This window comes from Acipenser ruthenus, chromosome 1 (genome assembly GCF_902713425.1).
Source record: "Acipenser ruthenus chromosome 1, fAciRut3.2 maternal haplotype, whole genome shotgun sequence".
Lineage (NCBI taxonomy): Eukaryota > Metazoa > Chordata > Actinopteri > Acipenseriformes > Acipenseridae > Acipenser > Acipenser ruthenus.
Window position 1 is genome coordinate 9,064,766 of NC_081189.1, and position 22,301 is coordinate 9,087,066.

The 22,301-nt window shown below is 35.6% G+C and overlaps 1 protein-coding gene across 3 annotated transcripts in view; it reads right to left on the bottom strand.

The window, feature by feature from the left end:
- Positions 1-22,301, bottom strand: part of LOC117404058 (AP-3 complex subunit beta-1-like) — a 106,202-nt gene that overhangs the window by 40,176 nt on the left and 43,725 nt on the right. For all 3 annotated transcript variants that reach the window (XM_058994403.1, XM_058994345.1, XM_058994469.1), the window contains 6 exons: positions 21,272-21,402; positions 18,749-18,866; positions 18,080-18,278; positions 16,183-16,375; positions 10,790-10,859; positions 10,176-10,282 (listed from right to left, as the gene is read on the bottom strand). In XM_058994403.1, coding sequence (XP_058850386.1) covers positions 10,176-10,282; positions 10,790-10,859; positions 16,183-16,375; positions 18,080-18,278; positions 18,749-18,866; positions 21,272-21,402 — 818 coding nt within the window. The remainder of the gene's footprint in view (positions 1-10,175; positions 10,283-10,789; positions 10,860-16,182; positions 16,376-18,079; positions 18,279-18,748; positions 18,867-21,271; positions 21,403-22,301) is intronic.

A 22,301-nucleotide genomic window follows, 5' to 3' on the forward strand; every position in this document is an offset into this window, starting at 1 on the left:
TTTCATTCAACTCGTTAAGGGCAATATGGCAAAACTACTTTGACCATCAAATAGATGATGAACTCTGGTGTAGGATCTGTGTGAATATCAACCCCTCATTCATTTGCAACAGAGTAAAGGAACTTAATCATAAAGTCATATATATAACTTACCTGACTCCAGTTCATCTCCATGGAATATCTCCCAATAATTCCCCCCCTATGCCACAGATGAATTGAGCTCTCTCATCCATATTTTTTGGAAATGTGATGAAATTAAATAATTTTTTCAATTACTCAAGATATTTTTATATATCCCTTAATTTATATCCAGCTCTGTACCTTTTTGGTGTAGATGCTGAGTTGGTGCTGGACCCAGACCCTGAAAGACTGATGTATATGATTAGCTACTTAGCTAAAAAATGTATTTTCTTATTATGGAAGTCTGAAGCGGCACCAGTTTTAAAGATGTGTGTTATCTGAAGTATCTGAAATAATGCCTCCTGAAAAACTCGCATACAGTCTTCAGAATAAACCAAACACGGTTGGGAATGTATGGGCCCCTTTTGGAATTACATTTTAAGAGAGCACATTGAATGAGTTTTAATTAGACTATACGCCCATGGATTTATACTTCTCTGTGACTCTTTTCCCTTTTTCTTTAATCTGAACTCAACTCTCATTACTTTAACCTGTCACAGTGGTTGATTAGGATTACATGTGTGTGGTAGCTTCTCAGCTATGTGTTTTTGTCAATGGCCACTGTTTACTGTGAAGAAACGGCAATGGAAAGGAATGAAGAAAAAAAAAATATGCGACATATGTGCCGGTGTGTCTAATATTAAACTACTGTACCAGTGCCACAATGGGATTATTACAGCCACGCAAACTTAACTGTCAACATCCCCATTATTTTATTCAGTACCTACGGCATTCGGGTCATGTTGCTAGGTAGAAACAAAAAACCACTGTTCTAATTAGAAGTTTTAATTTGTTACTCTCAATACCCTTAGTCATTTTAAATGTTAAACGTAAGCTTTCAGACTCTTGACTCCAGATGTGTGTCCGTGGAGGAAAAAAAAATAAAAAATAGTGGTTAAAGTTACCAATCTTCGGAATGTGAAAACGTCACAGCTATACTACTTCACTGTTAACACAAGAGCTGTCAATCTCTATAGATTTCCTTATTCCCACCCACCCGAGCCACTGATTTCTCAACATTCAGACTGAAACCCGCCCTTGGGATCCGTAGCAAACAGAAAGCTGATTAAACTTATCGAGTCTTCCGTTCGTTGTAACTGCAATGCTATAATAATGCAGGTGAGTTTGAGACTGGATAAAGTAGGACAGTGAGACAAAAAACGAAAAAGCTACACAACAGGTTTCAAATAGAGCGTTGTTGAATTTGCTGAAATGCATGGTAATCGCAATGCTGAAAAAACAGTACGTGACTGGAGACTAAACAAAAACAAACAAATACGGCGAAAATAAAAACGAGCTGATAAGAGGAGGAACATGTTTCTGGTCCGATGTAGAAAACATTTTGTGTGCAACACAGTGGTACGCTTGTAAAGTATGTGTATGGTTATGGTTCTGATTAACAAAACAAAATGAATGGATTTGTACAGCTGGAAATTTAATGCAATGGTACTGCACCGTATGAGATGTTTTGTTTTCTGGTTATTAGATGGTGCACTGTTTAGTTTATTGTGTTTTGCTTTTTTAATTGGTGCAAGAAGCACTGTTTAATACTTTCCTTTTAAATTAGAATTAGTACAACACATTTATAAAAGCCAATGCAGCTGGAACTATTGCCTAAGTATGGTTTTGGAAAGAAATGTTCAGTAAATCAAAAGAAAGTGTGTTCTTGAACTTGTTTGGGTACTTGATAAGCTAAAATAAAATAGGTTAATACAAATACGATGTGGGATGTATAACTTGATTTTACACTCTGTTAATTAATACATTTTAAATCCATTTCAAGTACCATTTGTCAGTGGTTTACACTGTTACTACTGGAATTTACAGTACTGTAGTAGTATCATCTATATTTAGATGTAATTTTACATTGCATTTAAACTCACTTGAAGCTATTTAGAAATTTTGAAAAACTGAATAGTTTCTAGCAGTTTCACTAAAAATAAAAAACAACACTAAAATTAATGGAATAAAATGTTGCAAACAAGGGTTATTTCGAAACTAAACCTGTGTATCTTTCTTTATCGGTGTTGAGCATGTAGGAAAAAAATCAATTGTAAAAAAAGTATTTTAAACACAAAAGTGTTTTCCTAAAATTGAAGTCTCAAAAAGGGGGTAGTGACTTTTACACTAGTGCGACCTATACAACCATTTTTATGGTATATAAAAAATTAATTACTGTACCTATGTGCAAATTCAAAACTAATAAAAATGTAAATTATATAAATATATTTAAAAAAAGAATTAAAGATATAATAACTATTAACATTTTGGGGGTGGGGGGAATGCAATGTGAGTGTTTGATGAAAATAACAACCATTGAATAAGCTAACTGAATGTTGCCATAGTAACAGGTACAGCATTTACACTTTAAAATGGATTCCTGAAGTAGCTATATAAAAAAAAAAAAAAAGAAAAGAAAAAAAAGCATTTTGGCTCAGACCACAAGATTAAAATATAGTTTTATATTGATTTATACAAGAAGTAACTTAGCACCAGTTGTTCAAATCAATATTGTTTAAATTGTGTTCCTCGAGCTTTGTACACTGTGTTACAAATTATTCATCTTCAGGTTCCAGAAAGGTGTACAAACCACAAATCTAATAACTGCCCACAAATGTAATATTTCCCACAAATGAAATAACCTCCTGTTCACATATATACAGTGCCCATAGTAAGTATCCCCCCTCCCCCACCCCCCTTGGACGTTTTCACAGTTTGTTGTGTTACAACCTGAAATCTTGATGCAATTAAATGGGATTTTTTTTTTTCCCTTTGATTTACACAACTTACTCAACACTTTGAAGAGGCAAGAGAATTTTTATTGTGAAACAACAAACAGTTAATGAAAAAGAAAAAAAACTGAAATGTCTTGTTTAGATAAGTATTCACCCCCCTGAGTCAATACTTGGTAGAACCACCTTTGGCCACATCTTTTCAGAGTCTCCCACATGCCTTTTTGCAAATTCCAAGTGGGATTTTACATGGGCTTTTTTCAGAAATGGCTTCCTTCTTGTCACTCTTCCATACATGCCAGATTTGTGGAGTACCTCAGCTATTGTTGACACATGGATAGTTTCTCCCATCTCAGTTATGGAACGCTGTAGGTCTTTCAGAGTTGTCATTGGCCTCTTAGTGGCTTCTCTGACCAATGCCCTTCTTACCCGGCTGCTCAATTTGGGAGAACGGCCTGCTCTAAGCAGATTCGGGGTGGTGCCGTATACCTTCCACTTCTTAATGATCGACTTGACTGTGCTCCAAGGGATATTCAATGCCTTTGAAATCTTTTTATACCCCTCCCCTGATCTGTGCCTTTCCACAACTTTACCCCAGAGTTGTTTTGAAAGCTCCTTGGTCTTCATGGTAGTATCTTCGCTTTGAATGCACTACCCAACTGTGGAACCTTACAGAGACAAGTGTATTTAATCTGAAATCATGTGAACCACTTTTATTGCACACAGATGGACTCCATTTAACTTATTGTGTGAATTCTGAAAGCAATTGGTTGCACCTGAGCTTATTTAGGAGTATCATACTGTGGCCAGCAGTGTGGAGTAGAGGTTAGAGCTCTGGACTCTTGACCGGAGGGTTGTGGGTTCAATCCCCAGTGGGGGACACTGCTGTTGTACCCTTGAGCAAGGTACTTTACCTAGATTGCTCCAGTAAAAACCCAACTGTATAAATGGGTAATTGTATGTAAAAATAATGTGATATCTGTATAATGTGAAATCTTGTAACAATTGTAAGTCGCCCTGGATAAGGGCGTTTGCTAAGAAATAAATTATATATTATTATCATAGCAAAGGGGGTGAATACTTATCTAATGAAGACTTTTCAGGTTTTTATTTTTAATTGATTTGTTTTTTCTCCTCCCCCCCCCCCCATTTTTTCACACATTGAAAGTGTTGAGTAAGTTGTGTAAATCAAAAAAAAAAATATCTGATTTAAATGTATCAAGATTTCAGGTTGTAACACAACAAACTGAAAACGTCCAAGGGGGGTGAATACTTCCTATAGGCACTGTAATGTCTCCCACAAATGTCGCATCCATGATAATGCCTGTGAATTACTTAGCACCTATTTATTTATGTGTTTAAATAACAGTTTAACTTATAATTAATAATAATCATTAGTGCCCAATGATTAAAGTATACACTCTTCTAGTTAATTAAGACAAATGTTTTTGTTTTTGTAATAAACAATAAGTGAAAGTTGGTAGCGGGGTATAACATTTGTGGAAGATATTACATCGTGGGCAGCTATTACATTTGTGTGTGTATGTGTATAGACACACACACACACACTAAATACATTAATATGTAACACAGTGTACAAACTCTAAATGTTATTGATAGTTATGATTCCAGAAGTTCAATTTAACATTTTCTTTTTTGCTGCTGGACCTACTGTATGCATTAGTTATTAAAAAAAAAAAGGTCTTTCTATAGACATTTGCTGTCAAAGACTTCTTCACAAACACTAACCTAAAATTAGTCTTTTTTTGCCTTTTTCAGCACACAGAACATTTTGTTTTCAGTACCCTTCCTTTTCGGGTGTGCTGAGACTGCAGTCATGTTGCATACCTGTCAACTGCCTTACGACACCTGTAATTATAACAGGGCCTAACTTTATGAAATCAATACTCATAAATGGCTGCTGTGGTACCAGACGGTGCAGTGCCTTCTGGAGGATAGCTAGCAGGGGAAAGCATCAATGCTTTCTAGTTAAGGGATAAACAATGAGAAGGGCTGAACAGGTAAAAATAATCCTCCGTTCTCAAGCCTCAGCTTGATCCAACATTTGCATCAGTGGATAAACAACATTTAGGCTTTATTTTAACACAGCTCATTAAAAAAATATATAAAATACAATATAGGGTTAATATGGATTAACCTTGGCTCAATCATTTGCATACTTGCAACCTCAAATATCAATCGTTGCTCCGAATGAAACACAGACATCCTCAAGACAGCTGCACCTTAAATTCCAGTCGCCCTCAAATCTAAGTGTTTATTTCAGCCAAAACAAAAGTGTGCTTCAAATCTGAATTACGGCACCAACATCTACATTAGTGGTTTTTGAAAGCACTGCCAGTAATTAACTAAATAAACCAATGTGGTTTGGGCATTACAAGCATCATCCTAATGAAATACTTGCCACACAGTTACAATATTACAGTTTTTGTTACTTGTTGCTTGTTTCTTTTTAAAAGCTACTGACAGGATATATTTGCCATAAAAAAGAAAAATATCACAGGGTTGGATTTGAAGAAATACAGTAAAGGCAACACATAAGCTAATACAAAACAAAGCCACCGGTGGGGCTGGCAATTAAACCACATACAGTACTTCAAGCCAATTTAAAGCCAAGCTTTATCATTATAAAAACTACTTACAAATTAATTGAAATTATACAATTACAAAATAGTATTTAAATTTGCCAAGTATTTAATACATTGCAAATGGTTTCCTAATCTATGCCTTTGCTGCCACAAGTAGATTTCCAGCCAATATGGTATTATTACGCATTATAATTAAATGAAGAGGTCACAGATTCCCACACAGTGACCTATTGAGCTATTGATAATAACCAATGCTATCTTTTCATTAGACAGGCCCAAGTTTATAAAAGCAATATCCAATTACACTGCTGTAAGATTTGTATAATAGCCTACCTGACATTACCCAATAGTAAATGCTGCACATATAAGGAATATTAGGGTCATAACCCATTTGCTTGTCTTATATCTCCATTCCTAAGGCACTAATTAATTTCTCACTGTTGGCGCAGTATGTTCAGAGCAGTTTAATGCGATTCATTTTGCCTCTAACATGAAGGAAGGTTAAAGCCTACCCTATACTATTTTTAACTTGCCAGTTCTCTCACGTTGTGTGCAGCATCTCACACACCCCAATCACCATGTACACAGTAACAGCAGGGAACAGTGGAAAAGAACAGTCAAAACGGAATACAAATGTTTAAAGTAACCCAACCGTTAATGTTGGATGCAGATTTGTCACTTTAAAAAAATTAATTTAAGTTAAGCAATTATTTTCACAATTTCTTAACTTAATGAAAAATATTTTCAATCAAAAAAAATCATCGCAGTCTATGCACAAGCCTACATGGTCGATCCATGTGCGTTCATGTGAGGGATGGGTGATAATAGGGTTATTTGATTCTGAGTTAGTACATCAGTCTCCCCCCCCCCCCCCCCCATGTAAATTCTAAAAAGAAAAAAGCACAATGTGAACTTATAAATGCTACTGAGGAACTGTTGAGTGGAAAGATACATGAATTGAAACCAGTTTGTGCAGTCATGCACTGGAATCCAAGATGCCACACTCATTAATGTAGTGGCAATTCTTATTACTTTCTACTAATAACACTGACTTGGTGTTTATTTATATCCAATCGTGACTGACCAGTAGGAAGTCAGCAGTAAAATTATCCATTTTCGCCAATGAATAATTATTGAGTAACCAAGTGAGTGTGTTTTTAAAATGTGGATTAGGACATGCCGTACTTGGAATTAAGATGTTCCCTTATATAAATTCTTTGTAATCGTCTCTCATTTCTGGACAGGCAGATCCATTAAGAAACGTTTGTGTGTGGTTGGGAGGAGGGTGGTTATACGTCAAGACTCTTACCAGGCTACCAAAGATACTCATCGTTATAATGAACACTTATCTATGAATATTTGGTTACTTAAACATTTTGTACTCCGTGATGATAAAGTATCTGGCTTCTCTAATCAGCGTAGAGCGGTGACCGTTGGTACTGGCAGAAAACAAGCCAGGGGGAACACACTGATATACCAACAATAAAAGAAGAAGAAAATAGCTTGAAAATGTCAGACAAGGCTGTCACAACAAATATTCAACATTTTCACCATTTAAACAACAGACTATGGACATTGTCTTTATTGCATCTTTATGTTCCCCCTGGCTCTGTGCCAGTCCCCAATTTAACAAAACTGTTTATCATATAGCTGAAGTAAACCACAGCCTGTGTGGATATAACCCATGTTGACTTTTTGCCAGCTCTACATACAAAGCTGTGCTTCTGCATACAAGTTGGCAGCAATAACAGCATCCTTACATTGTTGAAATGTGCCTTTGGGTTTCTGATTTGAATGTACCTGTTGACTTTGTTATCACCATCAATGTAATTTTTGCCTGGCGGGCATTATATAAATGAAGGGGGCTGGCAATTGTCTCCAAGTAGCTTTTCTAATTGGTGCAACAGAAAGATTGACACTGGGGCGGGTTTTATTCTCCGTCGATCTGGCGCTTCATTGGTGCACTCTGCTTTGGGCGTGGTATGGTAGCAATTCCACGGTGTAAAAGTTAATGACAAGCGTCTTTTTTTCTGTTGTTACATAATTTAATAAAATGGCATCTCTAAACAAAGGAACGAAGAGAAGCCACGTTAGGAAGTATTTTGAGGAACCGGAATAGAAAACCGTGGTATGTAAATAATTATGAAAAAAAAAAAAATTCCCGTACCACAAAAACACGTTCAATGCTTCAACATTTGAAATGAAAACATTCAAAATTACTGTGGAGTTGCTGAAAGCAAACATCCATAATAAACAGAACACTCCAGATGGTGAATGACATTTATTTAACCCTTACATCCCTGTGAATACGTATAACACGATTTTAAAAGGATTTTTTCTTCAATATTAATTCACAGAAGGCACATGCGTAAATAAATTGTGTAGGTTTTAATTTACTAGTACACTTTTATGCAACTCGTTTGTTTAAAAAAAAAAAACACAACAAAAATAAATAAATGTGCACAGATGAATCTACCGGTTAAATCACCTAATGCCCATAAATTAACCAATCGAAAATTTGAAATCGAGTGACAGCCCTAACTTCAATATATACTATGGTGTGTACATGTTTTTTTTTTTACTTTGTAGTTAAGTCTTTACGATGTTAAAACGTTATTTGCTTATTTAGGGTTTCTTTGCTTAGAAAATACTAAATCTAGGCTGTTTGTACACATCATAACGTAATATAAAGAGTGTGTGTGTGTGTGTGTGTGTGTGTAGATATGGTTTAAACGCTGACACCTGCATAGCATTTAACTGTTCACAATGTACTAAAATCACATCCCTAGTAGCTTAAACTCATCAGAACTAATCATCACACACACACTTAAAACCAGAAAGCTTCCACTCAGGGACTTGTGAGGACAACAGGGTTTTAAATATATATATATATATATATATATATATATATATATATATATATATATATATATATATATATATATATATATATATATATATGTGTATATGTATATATGTGTATATATAAATAGCAAAATCAGTGGGTGTTTCATCACAGCATAATGGTTACGTTTAGAGGATGCATTTCTGAATAAACGTCCCCCCTGACAAACTGTTATTGCATTAAAATGTGACAAACAGTTATTGCATTTTTTTCAAGCAGAGTTTATACAAAACACATTTTCAATGTGTTAGGAAATTTGAACTTCAGTTCTTTAAAATTTGAGTATTCTCAAATAAAATTTTATATACAATGCAATTTATGTAATTTATGAAACTGAATTTACTCTGCAAGATGTTGGCTACATTAACCTTTTGTAATTAAAACTGAAGCACATTAAAGATTTAATAGTCTACACTGCTGTTTAGCTGGATTTGTTTTTAATGGAGGTTTAATAGCTTTCTTTTTTTCATTAATTAACAACATTTCAAAAAACAAGACATTTCCTTTATATATATATATATATATATATATATATATATATATATATATATATATATATATATATATATATATATATATATATAAAAAAGTGCTACACTATGAAAATATGAATCCACTTGCCAAATAAAAAGCCAGGCAGCCCTACTGTGTATATTCCTTACACTGGTTGCTGCATCTTGTATATGCACAGATTCCGGTACTCCGGTCTAAAGAACACCCTAAATCAGCTTTGGATCTCCGTGACCTACACCCACCATTTATAAAATGTGGCAGACAGACAGTGCACAAATGGCCACTGGGTTATCCACAGATTCAGAAACTTGTGGTTGCTGGACGAGTGCTTAACTCTGCAAAATTCTACAATTAAAACACTAACATTGTAAACATCTGCAATATTCAAAGCAATATTATAACTAATATTCAAAGCTTAATTAAGAAAGCATACCCACACTAAAAGGATGCCCTACAGGTCAAAAGAAGATTACAAATGCAGCAGTAAAATTCTGTATATAATTAATATCATCATCTTATTAAACCACTGTGAGCAGATGTATCTACACCATGTTCTGATCACTGATCTAGCTTTCTCAACTGGAAGCATGGAAATAATTGTATCACAGATGGAAAGGCGAGTATTTCTATCTCCCTCTTGAATTTCCCATATTCATGCACGCCTCGATTGCCTGCTATTGCTTGCGGGTCATTCCTGTTTGTTATTACCTTAACCTTTCCTCAGCTGGATGCCTGTGAGTTTTGTCCCAGTATACCAGATGAAGGAGGACAGTCAATGAGACCACATCAAAACTCACAACATGTATACACACATGCAACTCCTTGTCTTGGATGCTGGCCTTAATTTCTGGGACAATTAGAACCTGGCCAATTAATTGTGTTCTGGTAGTCTGGGGACAGTTTCGGAGTGGAGATTAAAAATACCAAAACCCCACCACACCAGACCTGTCAACACCTGGCGAAGAAATTGAGTGCAAATATAATTCTTCAAGACAAGATCCTCGTATCATAAAACGCTGCTTCATTATGTGGAGGGATTGGACTAAAAATGGGAACGGCCACTAATATGTAGACAGTACTTTTTTGGCTGTTTTCTGACATAAATATATATTTGTTGTGTTTCTGTGCAAAACATTGACCATGCAGAAGAATGCAATTTTTCCAACAAAAAAGTGATCTCTTGTGACACATGCACGTAGTCAAACCCACATATTAAATAGTACATAAGCAAAACACTTACATCGATGGTTAGAGAAGTATTCAATAAGGACAAGCCTTCCAGATCTGTAATCAAACTGGGAGACAGCATTGCTGGCCTAGGTGCTGCAGGCATGGACACGGGTGCAACTGAGCAGAAACAAAACAGCAGGAAATACCCAAGCATTTCAAAGCATGTACAGTTACAAATGCAATCAGTAGCAATAACAAGAAAATTACATTTGATAGGACATGGTTTTAACTTCATTGTTTTCTGTGCTAAGCTCCTTTTTGTGAAGGATTCTTTGTCCAATCAGTTTAAATATTAAATAAAGCTAGATGAGTTTAAACATCTAGATGTATCTATGATTTGTCTAAAGTTTGGTGTAAGGAAATAAATATTTAACTTTCAGGCTACTGGTTTCAATTTTCCTTGCAAAACAAGTATAAATTCAAACTCAGAGTCAACAGTATCGTGAAGTATATCACCATATACACTTGTTATACATGTAAAAAGGAAAGTTTGACAGAAGTATGGAAAATACATTATTCTGATACTCTCACTGGCTTGCAGTAAATGAACATCGTAAATAAGTTTTAGCACAATTGGATAAGTGGTTTTCTAGACATCTCTCTATATCCCCTAATAAAACTCACAGTCATCCAAATCAAGCAATGAAACTTCCTGTTTTGTTGTCTTCTCTCGTACCTCTTTAGTTTCTTCCTTCTGTAAACAAACACAAAACACATTTAGATGACAAAGTATAGGATATGCAAAACTATTGGGTATAATTTTTAATGTACACAAACACAATAAAACACATTTAGATGACATAAAGTATAGGATATGTGTTGGAAAACATGGAACAAGTATTGAATAGCAGTTTGCTACACATGAGGAATGACGGCTGTATTCATGTTATTTTTCTGAAAAGTGATTTAACATTGGATAGAAAAAACTGTTAGTTCCAAAAATGCAAGCACTGCTGTGATAGATGAAAGCTACAATATGGTAGAGAAGTTACTCTGAAGTTGTAACAACTGAAAAAGATTCTTTTGTGTCAAAGCAAATGGCTGGCCAGCAGCACACGGCTGTACAAACAAGTCCTTTGATCTCCAGCCCTGACATGAAAGAAGCTTGCCCTTCGGGGAGTCCACTGGGGTATAAAACTAGTTAAAAAGGTTTTTGCTTAGAAAATACAGCTGGTTTATGAGGGGGTCATAAAGCTAGTTTTCAAGGGGACCAGAAGAGACCAGGCTCTAAGACTTCAGAGAGATCCAAAGAGATAATGCCACTGGAATCAAAGGGTCTCAAGAAGATGACAAAAACCAGATGTATGGACCCTTGTGGCACCAAGGGTCTGAGGAATGCACTGAGTTCAGAGGTCGTCACACTAGACTACACACACACTCACACACACACACTCACACTAAATGAAATATATGGTAACAGGATAATGAGTTGTACCTTTTCTATTGGTTAAGTGTCAGAGAAAGAGGAGGAGGGAGACACCTATGCAGAAGGGTATTTAATGTCATGCAACGATTGTAAGAACGAGTATTCTGTTTGTCCTGTACCTGGGACCAGACTCCCTGCATATTTCAATAAACCTAACAACTGAGTGAAGAAAAGGACTCTGTGCATTTTCTTGAATCTACTTACTCATCATCCTCTTTTTTAAGTTACATCAATATGCAACACTATTGGATATGATTTTTAATGTACACAAACACAATAAAAGCTGTGATGAAGAGGCGACAGTCCTTCGGCCTATCAATACATCTAGTCGGCCCTTTATTAACCTTACATTTCTTTATGTGTCATCCAAGCAATGACCTACAACATGCAAAGTAGGCTCTGAAGAAGTAAGTCCTATTCATACCACTGGTAATGATTCACCACAATTAGAAACGTGTTTGGCAAGTTTCTTCACTGTTGCCTTGGTAACACAAATCAGACAGTGAAGCCTGGTTTCTGGTCTACATACCATTGCCAGTAAAAAGTTGTTCTTTATGCTGCAATAAGTAGCATAAACTGTACCTGCTTCAATGAAGGCAGAAGACAGCTGAAACTGTCATTATGGTTAACTTAATTAATTTACACCTGTGGTGGCCTGGTTTTCTACACTTCAATATTACAGTAAAAATATTGCCCACGACCTTACATGCACACACAGACAGACACATATTAAAAACAAGGTGCAACAACATATAAGTAGCTAAAGGAAAATGGGGGGTGTATAAACAGACCCAAGAGCCAACATCAATAGTTCACTTAACCAGCTTCACAATATACCATATTAAGACTAAATATTTTAAATGCATCTAATGGAGGAACACCTAATTATTAATGGAGTGCCATTTAATGACAATACAATGCAACTACTATTTATTCTTTTACATTGTCAGTATTAGTTTTGCCAAACATAGAAATCTTGTTCTAATCAAGATAAATGCTGTATGTATAAATAGTAATTGTAGTATAGTCTAAATGTATATACAATGTCAATGATCATAAAGTAATTTATACTTCAATATGTCTACTCCAGTTTTTTTTTTTCTTCTTGCTCATCTAACCATTATGCCACATACAATTTAAATGAACGCTGCCAAATTCCTGCTTTCACAGCTGTTGCAAACTACAGCAAACGTTCTCATAAGGATACCTTGTAACTGCAGAAATTATAACATGCACTTTCATTTGTGATGGCTGAGTACAGCAGCAGTACGTCTCAGAGCAGCAGCTTCGGTAGAAAAGCATTTTAACTTATGAATGCTTTTATCTTACAAGCCCTGCTCTCATAACCATTTTTTACAGGAACCATAAAATTCCACTCTGTAGCTACAGACAAAGAATCCTTCACAAAAAAAGGAGCTTAATACAGAAAACAAACAATGAAGTTAAAACCATATCCTATCAAATACTCCCCAATCGACAATTCATCTTGGTAATAGAGATGGAACCTGGATAAATGCATATAGGGCTTGAAGCGTGAGATTGAGGATTTCTCTGGCACAATGCATAATTCATGACCTCGACCAGCAAACTGTGTAAAATGAGAATTTCACACCGCAGCATGAGCAATGGAGCTGCAGAGATGAGGCAAATGAAATCGCATTTTACTGGGCGCATTTTATTTCTTAGCCTCCCTATTTTTAAACAAAACCATCATTGCCAAACCAAATGCACTGACAGATCTCCCTCTGTCCCCTTTGTTTTAGTCCTTGAAAAGAGATTGGGTGGAAAGAGACCATTTATTTCTGTATTGTTTTGGGGGAAAAAAAGATTCTTAACAGTTCACTGATCGTGTAAGATATGTATATAAGCGATATATAGATATGTATATAAAACACACTGGTGACTGGTTTTATGGGAGCTCACTATTTATGGAGCTTCTGCACCTGCATGATCCACCCCCTCCGCCCCCTTCTCATAAAACACTTTCCATGCAGGGAGATGGGGGGGGGGGGGGGGGTGCAAGCAGAGCAGATCAGTAATGCTACCAACCCCTTTATATAATATATACATACATACATACATACATACATACATACACACATACATACATAAATAAATCAAACTCCCACCAGCCCTGAACTATTTACAGAAAGGCAATCATTGATTCCAAAGGGTGTTTTTTCTTTCCATTTAATTAACATGCAAGGATGCCTGTTATTCACACAATATAAAATCGATCTGTGTGAAAAAACTTTTTTTTTTTCTTTTTTTAAATGACCCATTTCCCAGTTTGGACCCTTAAGAAATGCCTAACTATTGCTTTCTAGTTCCCATCCCATCAATGAAGGCTGTCAGAGGTAAACGGACAGACATAATATAATAGGGGTGTGAAACTCAATTGGCGAGAGAGCAATCGATTAACAACTATGTTAGTGTGACAGTGGAGTTAGTATACAGACACATACTTGTAAAACAGAGAGTGGAATTTAAGTAGTAAGACGAGACGCTATGATTTATATGTATTCTTTGTACTTCTAAATCTGTACAATGGATGGAAATATAATGTACACTGTAATAATGAAATGCAGGAAATAGGGGGTGACAATAAGCGTGTCAATGCGGCTGCTGAATGATTAGGAAGTGGGGGGGCTCTATGTTTATACATAAGCCCATTCATTTATTGTTCTTTTATATCTGTATTATACAGGCAAGGCATTTGCAAACTGATGAGGAAGCGCATAAAAAACTGAAAATAGACAAAGCACAGGCAGAGCCTTGCCATTGTAATATGGACATATGCAACCAATTATATTTACAATTTAACGTAAAGCGTTGTTTTGTTATGAAAGCTCTTCACATTTTCATTGCGGTGGTTTACTCTCCACCCCCCACGTGTGGTGAACTTCATTATGTTGAGTATTATAACTAAAGGTTCAATAATAATGTTAAATTGTCCAAATAATCCCTTTATGGTACCTCAGGTAACAATTTACGGTATATAAATACCTCTAAATGATAGATCTAAAAACGGTAGATTTTTTAAAAATATTTTTTTGTAAATGTTTTGATCTAATAAAAACAAGGATGAAATCGTAGTAGTTTTTCTGACAATGGTCTGGAAATAAACAATACATTATTATTATTTTTTATTTATTTATTTATATATATATATATATATATATATATATATATATATATATATATATATATATATATATATATATATATTTTTTTTTAAACTGTCTTAAGTAAGTTTGTATGGCACTTCAAAGACAGTGGTAAAAACAGTCATATGATCCTTGGCTGTGAGGTGAAATCTATGACAAAAACAACTGGCTGTTAGTGGTTAGTTAAATGGCAAGATTAAAATTGATCGCAATCCAAAACAATATAATAAACAAACAAACAGACAGACAAAAAAATAAAATAAACCTTTAGGAAGCAAAAACTCTAAACTGTAATTTCACAAAAAAGTTAGATTTTCTGATTCAACAGTGTTGTGACTCATATCTACAGCAGACTTGCACTGTTGCACATAAAACACACATGAATATAACATGCGTCAGTCAAAGAAAATACAGACCCACATATTCATGCATTTCTTTGAGGGAGGACAGGGGAATGTTGTATTCCAACTGCGAAAAGACTGCAAATTCACTGGAATTATTTCTTTAAAGTATCACCACACATGATGTTTATTACACTGTAGCTTGGCTACAGCTTTGCTGTCATTGAAAGGAACGAATAATAATAATAATAATAATAATAATAATAATAATAATAATAATAATAATAATAATAATAATGTCTCTGATAATGACAGAGAAAACAGCGATTTCAGATGATGGTATTTTATTAATAATCAGCACTGACTCTGATTACGATCCGATGATTGGTGCATTCCTGACTGCAACATTCCCAATCTTCTCAAAACTGACCTCTGGGTCAACTAGACCTGAACAGAAGTAACCTTTGCCCATGACATATCATTTCCAATAAGCTAATATGACCTTAAAATGGGGCAGCAGTGTGGAGTAGTGGTTAGGGCTCTGGACTCTTGACCGGAGGGTCGTGGGTTCAATCCCAGGTGGGGGACACTGCTGCTGTACCCTTGAGCAAGGTACTTTACCTAGATTGCTCCAGTAAAAACCCAACTGTATAATTGGGTAATTGTATGTAAAAATAATGTGATATCTTGTAACAATTGTAAGTCGTACTGAATAAGGGCGTCTGCTAAGAAAAAAAAAAAAATAAATAATAATAATAAAAATAAAAAAATAAATAAATAAGGGTCTGATATGGGAAGACTATCTTTTACCTCATTCAATACATTTCTGAGGATAATTACTGTACCACATGCACAAATCTGTGCTCAGTTTGTCATGGAGAAAATAGTAATATGTAATGTCTGAACTTTTAATTAGAATTAGAATTTTCAGTATATTTAAAAGATAAAAGTGTAAAATAAAAGCATTCAGGCTGATCATTGTCCTTTTGCTAATTGAACAGGTTGAAATCGTAAACTGTTTTAGAAGCTGCTAGGAGCCTTTTTTCTTTTACACAGAACCTTTTGAATTACTAGATTTCTCACCTTAGGCTTTGGTTTTTGTTTTTGTTTCTTTTGGTCTGTGCCCGAGTCGGAGTCCGTTTCAGGTTCTGACCCAGATTCAGAACCGGAAGAACTCTTTTCTGAAGAGCTTTCTTCTGACCCGGATGAAACAGAGTCTGTTTTAGTTTTTGATCCTCTTTTGGTCATTTTGTCATTTTCAGATTCGTTCTTACAGCTGCAAAAAATGGTACAGGTTGTTTTTAGAAACAGCTTTAAAAGTCACTGTTACCAACATGTAATAAATCATACAAGATACATCCAGACATTCAGAGCTCGTATAACTCCTGGAGAATCGGAAATAAAATCGCTAAAGAATAAACTACTCAAGTTGGGGCTGCAGATTAAGTCTGGATCTACAGCAAGTAAAACATACACATACAGTATCTTAACCTACAGAAGCAGACAAACATTCTGGATGATAAATTCTGCACCTTGCATTCATAGTTTTCCTGCAGAACACCAAGTTACAAACTGGCACTGGTATGAGTCAAACGCAATGTGCACCTTAATGATTTTGCAAATGGGGTTAAGATGCATTCCAGCAGAAAGGTTAATATTACCATTAAATGATCTGTCATGCTAATCACTCTCTTAATTGCCCTACAGAAAATTTTATCCTTAAATGCACAAATTTTCAGAACATTAAAGAATCTTCTCTTTTTTTTGTTGGTAAAGTTAATTTAATATTCCATTATCACTTTCTTTTCATTTCAATTCTGCCACATAATGAATGTTTACCCTGCTGCCTGGAATTTCAGATGTTAATTTAATGAAGAGAATTTGATGGTAACTGGCTTTTTAACATTGCAGTGATGAAAAGCCAGTATTAATTTAGACTACAGATTTCATTTGTTCCGAACAGGAAAAACAATATAAATCACTTTTAAAATCATTAAATCCTGACTTAAATTAATAAAGTCATAATTAGGGCATTATGCTGTGTTTGTTATGGAAGTGGCAGGGCGAGATGCTTTAATTACTGTCTGTAATAAAAGGAGCAGAGTGCGTGCTGTGTCCCAATCAGCATTGTCAGCCACAACTGAGTTGTGGCTGCAAACTTATCAACAGAGCCAGCAGCTGCAGCCTGCACACCACCGGACCAAAGCATCACCACTGGCCACTAGCAGGCAGGAAGAGAGGAGAAGGAGCCGACACCAGCCCAATCATCAGCGCCAGCACTTAGCATGCTAATTATTAAAAATATGATGGTAATACCCTGGCTCATGATAACGGAGGCTGATAATGGCTAATCTAAAGCCATTACAAAACGCAAATTTGTAGAAATTACCTTATGAATATTGCCTTTACTACGCTTCAGAAGGGAGTTTAATCAGATTGCCTGTGTTGCTGCTTGATAAAGCAGGTATCATCGGGTGAGCGCATCAGTGAGGGTTGATAACAGGCTCAGATAACAGATGGAAATAAAGATGATTGATGCCATGTCAGATTGGTCACGTCTTCCGATTTAAGAAAAATACAGTATATATGCCCTCACTAAAGTGGAAACTAACTGTTACATATTTACAATATTCTGGCAACAACTGAGCTGAAGGTTATACTTTGTTATTCAAAAATACTATTCCTATATAAAATTCTTGTTTAGATAGATAGGAGGTTTCCCTCACTGAAGCAATCATGCACAAATATGAATCAATGAGCATGTATCTGGTCACACCCCCACTATGGAGGTGGGCAAGGCTATTACTGACATTATTTTGGTAGTACTAGCCCAGTTTATTTATAACCCTGGGCATGTGGATACTATACAAACAATGCACAGCACAATAAGCAGTTATAATGCAACACATATCAGAGACCTGGCCAGACCTTTTGTGCGTCTGAAGTGTTAGATTAAAACAGGCCTCTGAAAGTAAACTACCTTTTCTTGTTTTCTTTCCTGGGATTTTTTTTCTTGAGATTCTTTTTCTTGCTGCCGGATTCGGATTGGCTGGATCGGCTCTCGTTGCCGGAGGAACTGCTGCTGTTGCTGCTGCTGCTGGAGGAGCTGCCACTGCTGCTCTTCTTCCTCCCATTCTCCTCGTCATCACTGCTGCTCTCACTGTCACTGCCAGACTCCTCTGCAAACCACAACAAAGCACAACACCACGCTCAGCTCAAATTCCATATCTCAATGGGAAAAATCAACAAACAATGTGGACGATCCCCAAAGGCACATGTATGTACTTGTGCTGTACACCCATTTCTGCATCACAGATGATACAATGCTTAGCCACCTCGGTACATCACTTATTTTTAAATGCAGCCTCACAAGCCAGAATTTTTCATATGCAGTACATCATGTGTTGCCGGAGAGAAAAAATATAATTGTTTTGTACAAGAAACAGAATCTTGTTACATAAATAAATCAGCTGTTCTCATTTAAAAAATGTATACAGCACATTTCCTTTGCACTCGTTGAATCTATGCAGCACATCAATTATGATTCTGGAACCTTGACAGTATACACAGTAAAGTGCAACACTGATACACTGTAACACCTGCACATAGAATCCTGCATTACAAAAGATAACCAAAAAGCAATTCCTACCACTGCTGCTGCTGTCACTGCCACTGCCCGATGCTTCCTCCTCCCCAGACCCTGAATAAAACGCATCACCTCGCTTTGCTGCCTTCACTTTACCTGCTGGAGTAGTCGACTCTGTGAACTACACAAAAAAACAAAAAAAACAAACACAAATCATTACTATCTATACAGTTACTTAAAACCTGCTACTCTTAATAAGCCCACTGTCCAGTAGGGGTGGGTATTGGGACTGAGGATCTGTATTGCAATACTGAAGACAATATTTTGATATGTGTTGCGATGCATATTGGAATTCAACACAGAATGATGCGGATGTTGATTTTTTTGCTACCAAAATAAATAAATCTATATATATATATATATATATATATATATATATATATATATATATATATATATATATATATATATATATATATATATATATATAAACTGTGCTTTTGTCATTTTTTATGGAATTTAAAGTATTACAATGTAATATGACAAATTCAACTCTCATATTAAGTACGTCGATGTGCTCCCAATTTGAAAAATAGAAAAACAGTGCTGGTTCGAAAGCCATTTAAAATTCTCTAAAACATTGATCTTAAATGTAATTTTTAAATCTTTATCATGAATAACATCTTTCATTTGATATTAAACATGTTTTTCAAAAGTGCATCATGTGACAGTGGCCAGGAACACGGGCTTTATATATCTGTCAGTGCAGAGACCCTGGGTTTGGAATAAACGACTGACCTTGCTTTGAAGATTTAATATACATTACGAAAGCATAAATAAGTGCTATACATTTATTAAACAAAACAAACAAAAACCGGTAAGTAATGTTGTAAACTATTTATTTATGTATCTGCTTTGTTCGTTTCTTTCTCACAACTTATAGTACCATAACCACAGTTTTTTTTTTTTATCTGATGAGATAAAATGTGGTAGATCCAGGAAAAAAAAAAAAAAAAAAAAAGCTATTCAGAATACAGCGTAAAATGACATTGTCCAGAACTGTCGGCAGACTGCACTGATACAGTTCTTAAATTGCTGACGAATAAAAAATAACTGAGTGTGTAATTCGTAATTTTATTGGATGCAGAGCTCCAGAAAAAAGGGGGACGGGACGGGGCTGGGGGGGGGGGACATGTGACATACTATACTATGAACACATGCATGATAAAAAGCCAAAAAATAACCAAACCACCAAAGACAACATTAACCCGCTAGATGCTTTCAAAACAAGCCAAATGTGGCTGGAAAACGGTCAATCTGGCAGCACTGATCAAGAGGAGTAGCCTAAAAGTCACATGTGAGGCACATGCATTACCTACTAAATGTTACCTCAAGTTCAATGTACAAATAAAATGTGAATTCGTACAATTTGTTTTAGAAAAATCAAAATTTGAACTGGCGTTCTGGTACTTTAAGATGTAAGACTACACCACTGTATGTAAGGTGGGTGGTACCGCCAGCATATTTTACTTCAGCCTTGCATAAACAACATATGGCAATATTTGATGCTATACAGCCATGCTTCTTAGATTTTTTTTATTAGGAAATTATTCCACACGTGACTGCAGAATTTAAGCAGCTCAAAATCTGTGTGCTTCTGCCATATTTTCTTTTATGTTAGCACTGCTCGCATTACGAGTTCTCGCAGGAAGTGATTGTCTCGCAAAATAATAGCCGACATTTTCCAGTTTAACCAAAAATACAGGTATTGTTGTTCAAATACCGGTTATTGTATTGCCTGATGAATATTGCAATATACCAATATATCAGTATTATCACACACCCCTACTGTCCAGTCTACCCAACCAGTACTCTACCTAAAGAAATCGGCCCGTAAACAAACTAAGTACTTATATAAACATTTTACATGAGTCATGTCTAAAACAAAAAATATTGGACTGGCATTGGACTTTTAGGCTACTCCTCTTGATCAGTGCTGCCAGATTGACGGTTTTCCAGCCACAATCAGATAAAAAAAGAAAAAACTGTGGTTATGGTGCTATAAGTTGTGAGAAAGAAACGAGCAAAGCAGATACATAAATAAATAGTTTATAACATTACTTACCTTTTTTTTTTTTTTTTTTTTTAATAAATGTATAGCACTTATTGGGGCGTATCTATCAGATGCCGAGTGCTGAGAATCGGTAATGGCACAGAATAAGCCGTCAAGAACACAAAGACTCAATAAAAAGAAATGATGACAGGGGACAGTGTTGAAGCATGTATGAAATGAGTATTAACATCACAGAGTGATACGATGCTGTTCCTTTTTTCAACAGCACCCAGCGATGGGCACTTTTACTGCATCAATGTGTTTCTCATGGCTTATTCTGTGCTACTACCAACATTCAGCGTTACAGGTTAGCAATATAAGCAACAGCATGTGTGGATATACCCCAAGCCAACAGACTTCATGCCATATGCAAATACTTGCAAATGTATTCCTGAAAAAGAGAACGAGAGATGACAATGTTTACAACAGTATGTTTTTAATGCAGTGCTAGAGGAGAAAGCAGAGTCCCATACCAGTTCAACTACCTCCACGTTTCTGACAGACTGGTCAGGGGCCATCGCTGGCCAGTCAGACAGCTCCAGGTAACCCGAGGCTTTGGTGTTAAGGGTGTGAGACAATGTGCCAAGCTGGAAACGATCCCTATCTATTAAAAGGAGGAAAATGTATGCAATATTAAATAACAGGAGCCCAGTGTCACAGAGTGCAATCTTAATCAGGGTTTGAGGTAATTGGCACTGTATTATCTCAAATGTCATGGTATAAATACAAACTAAGGAGGCTCCTAATAGGTCAAAAAACTGATTTCAGCCCATAGATTACAATAATCTTCCCCATAATGGTCAATAAAAAACCTAATCAGTCAGTGTGTTTAGAGGTGTTGCTCTGAAATGTAGCTTCTCTAAAAATGACTTTACTGTGAATATTAAGAATGACAGCGCAGTTAAACAATCCGCATGCATGTCTTGGCACAAACCCATCCAGAATTTTAATGTTTTTTTTCCTGCAAACAGATCTTGTCTTTACAGTATTTAAGAGGAGGATTTTGAAATCGTGAGAATTAACCATGCAATTTATATTATATATATATATATATATATATATATATATATATATATATATATATATATATATATATATATATATATATTAAAAAAAAAAAAAAAAAGCTAAGCAGAAGCTCAGAACCTGGTGACCTTCTAAGCAAGATGTCACATTATTAAATACAGAAAAGGGGGTCTGCTGCACTGATCCAAAGGTGTCACAGTTCTACTGCATTCTCTAAATACAATTAGTGTATCTGTAATCTATGCGAGACTTGTGTGACCACGTACAACTGGAAAAGCAACGATTCATTTAAAAACTAAAAGCAGTTTAGTTAAAACCTTCATTCTAAACATATTCAATAGACCTTTAGTTTTCCAGGAATTCTGTATTTCAAAATGACCACACTATACTTGACATAAATATGACTAGTAGAACATAGTGATCTGTTCATTTAAATTTGTCTCTACCTGTACATTATCTAGTTTGACAGTAAACTCA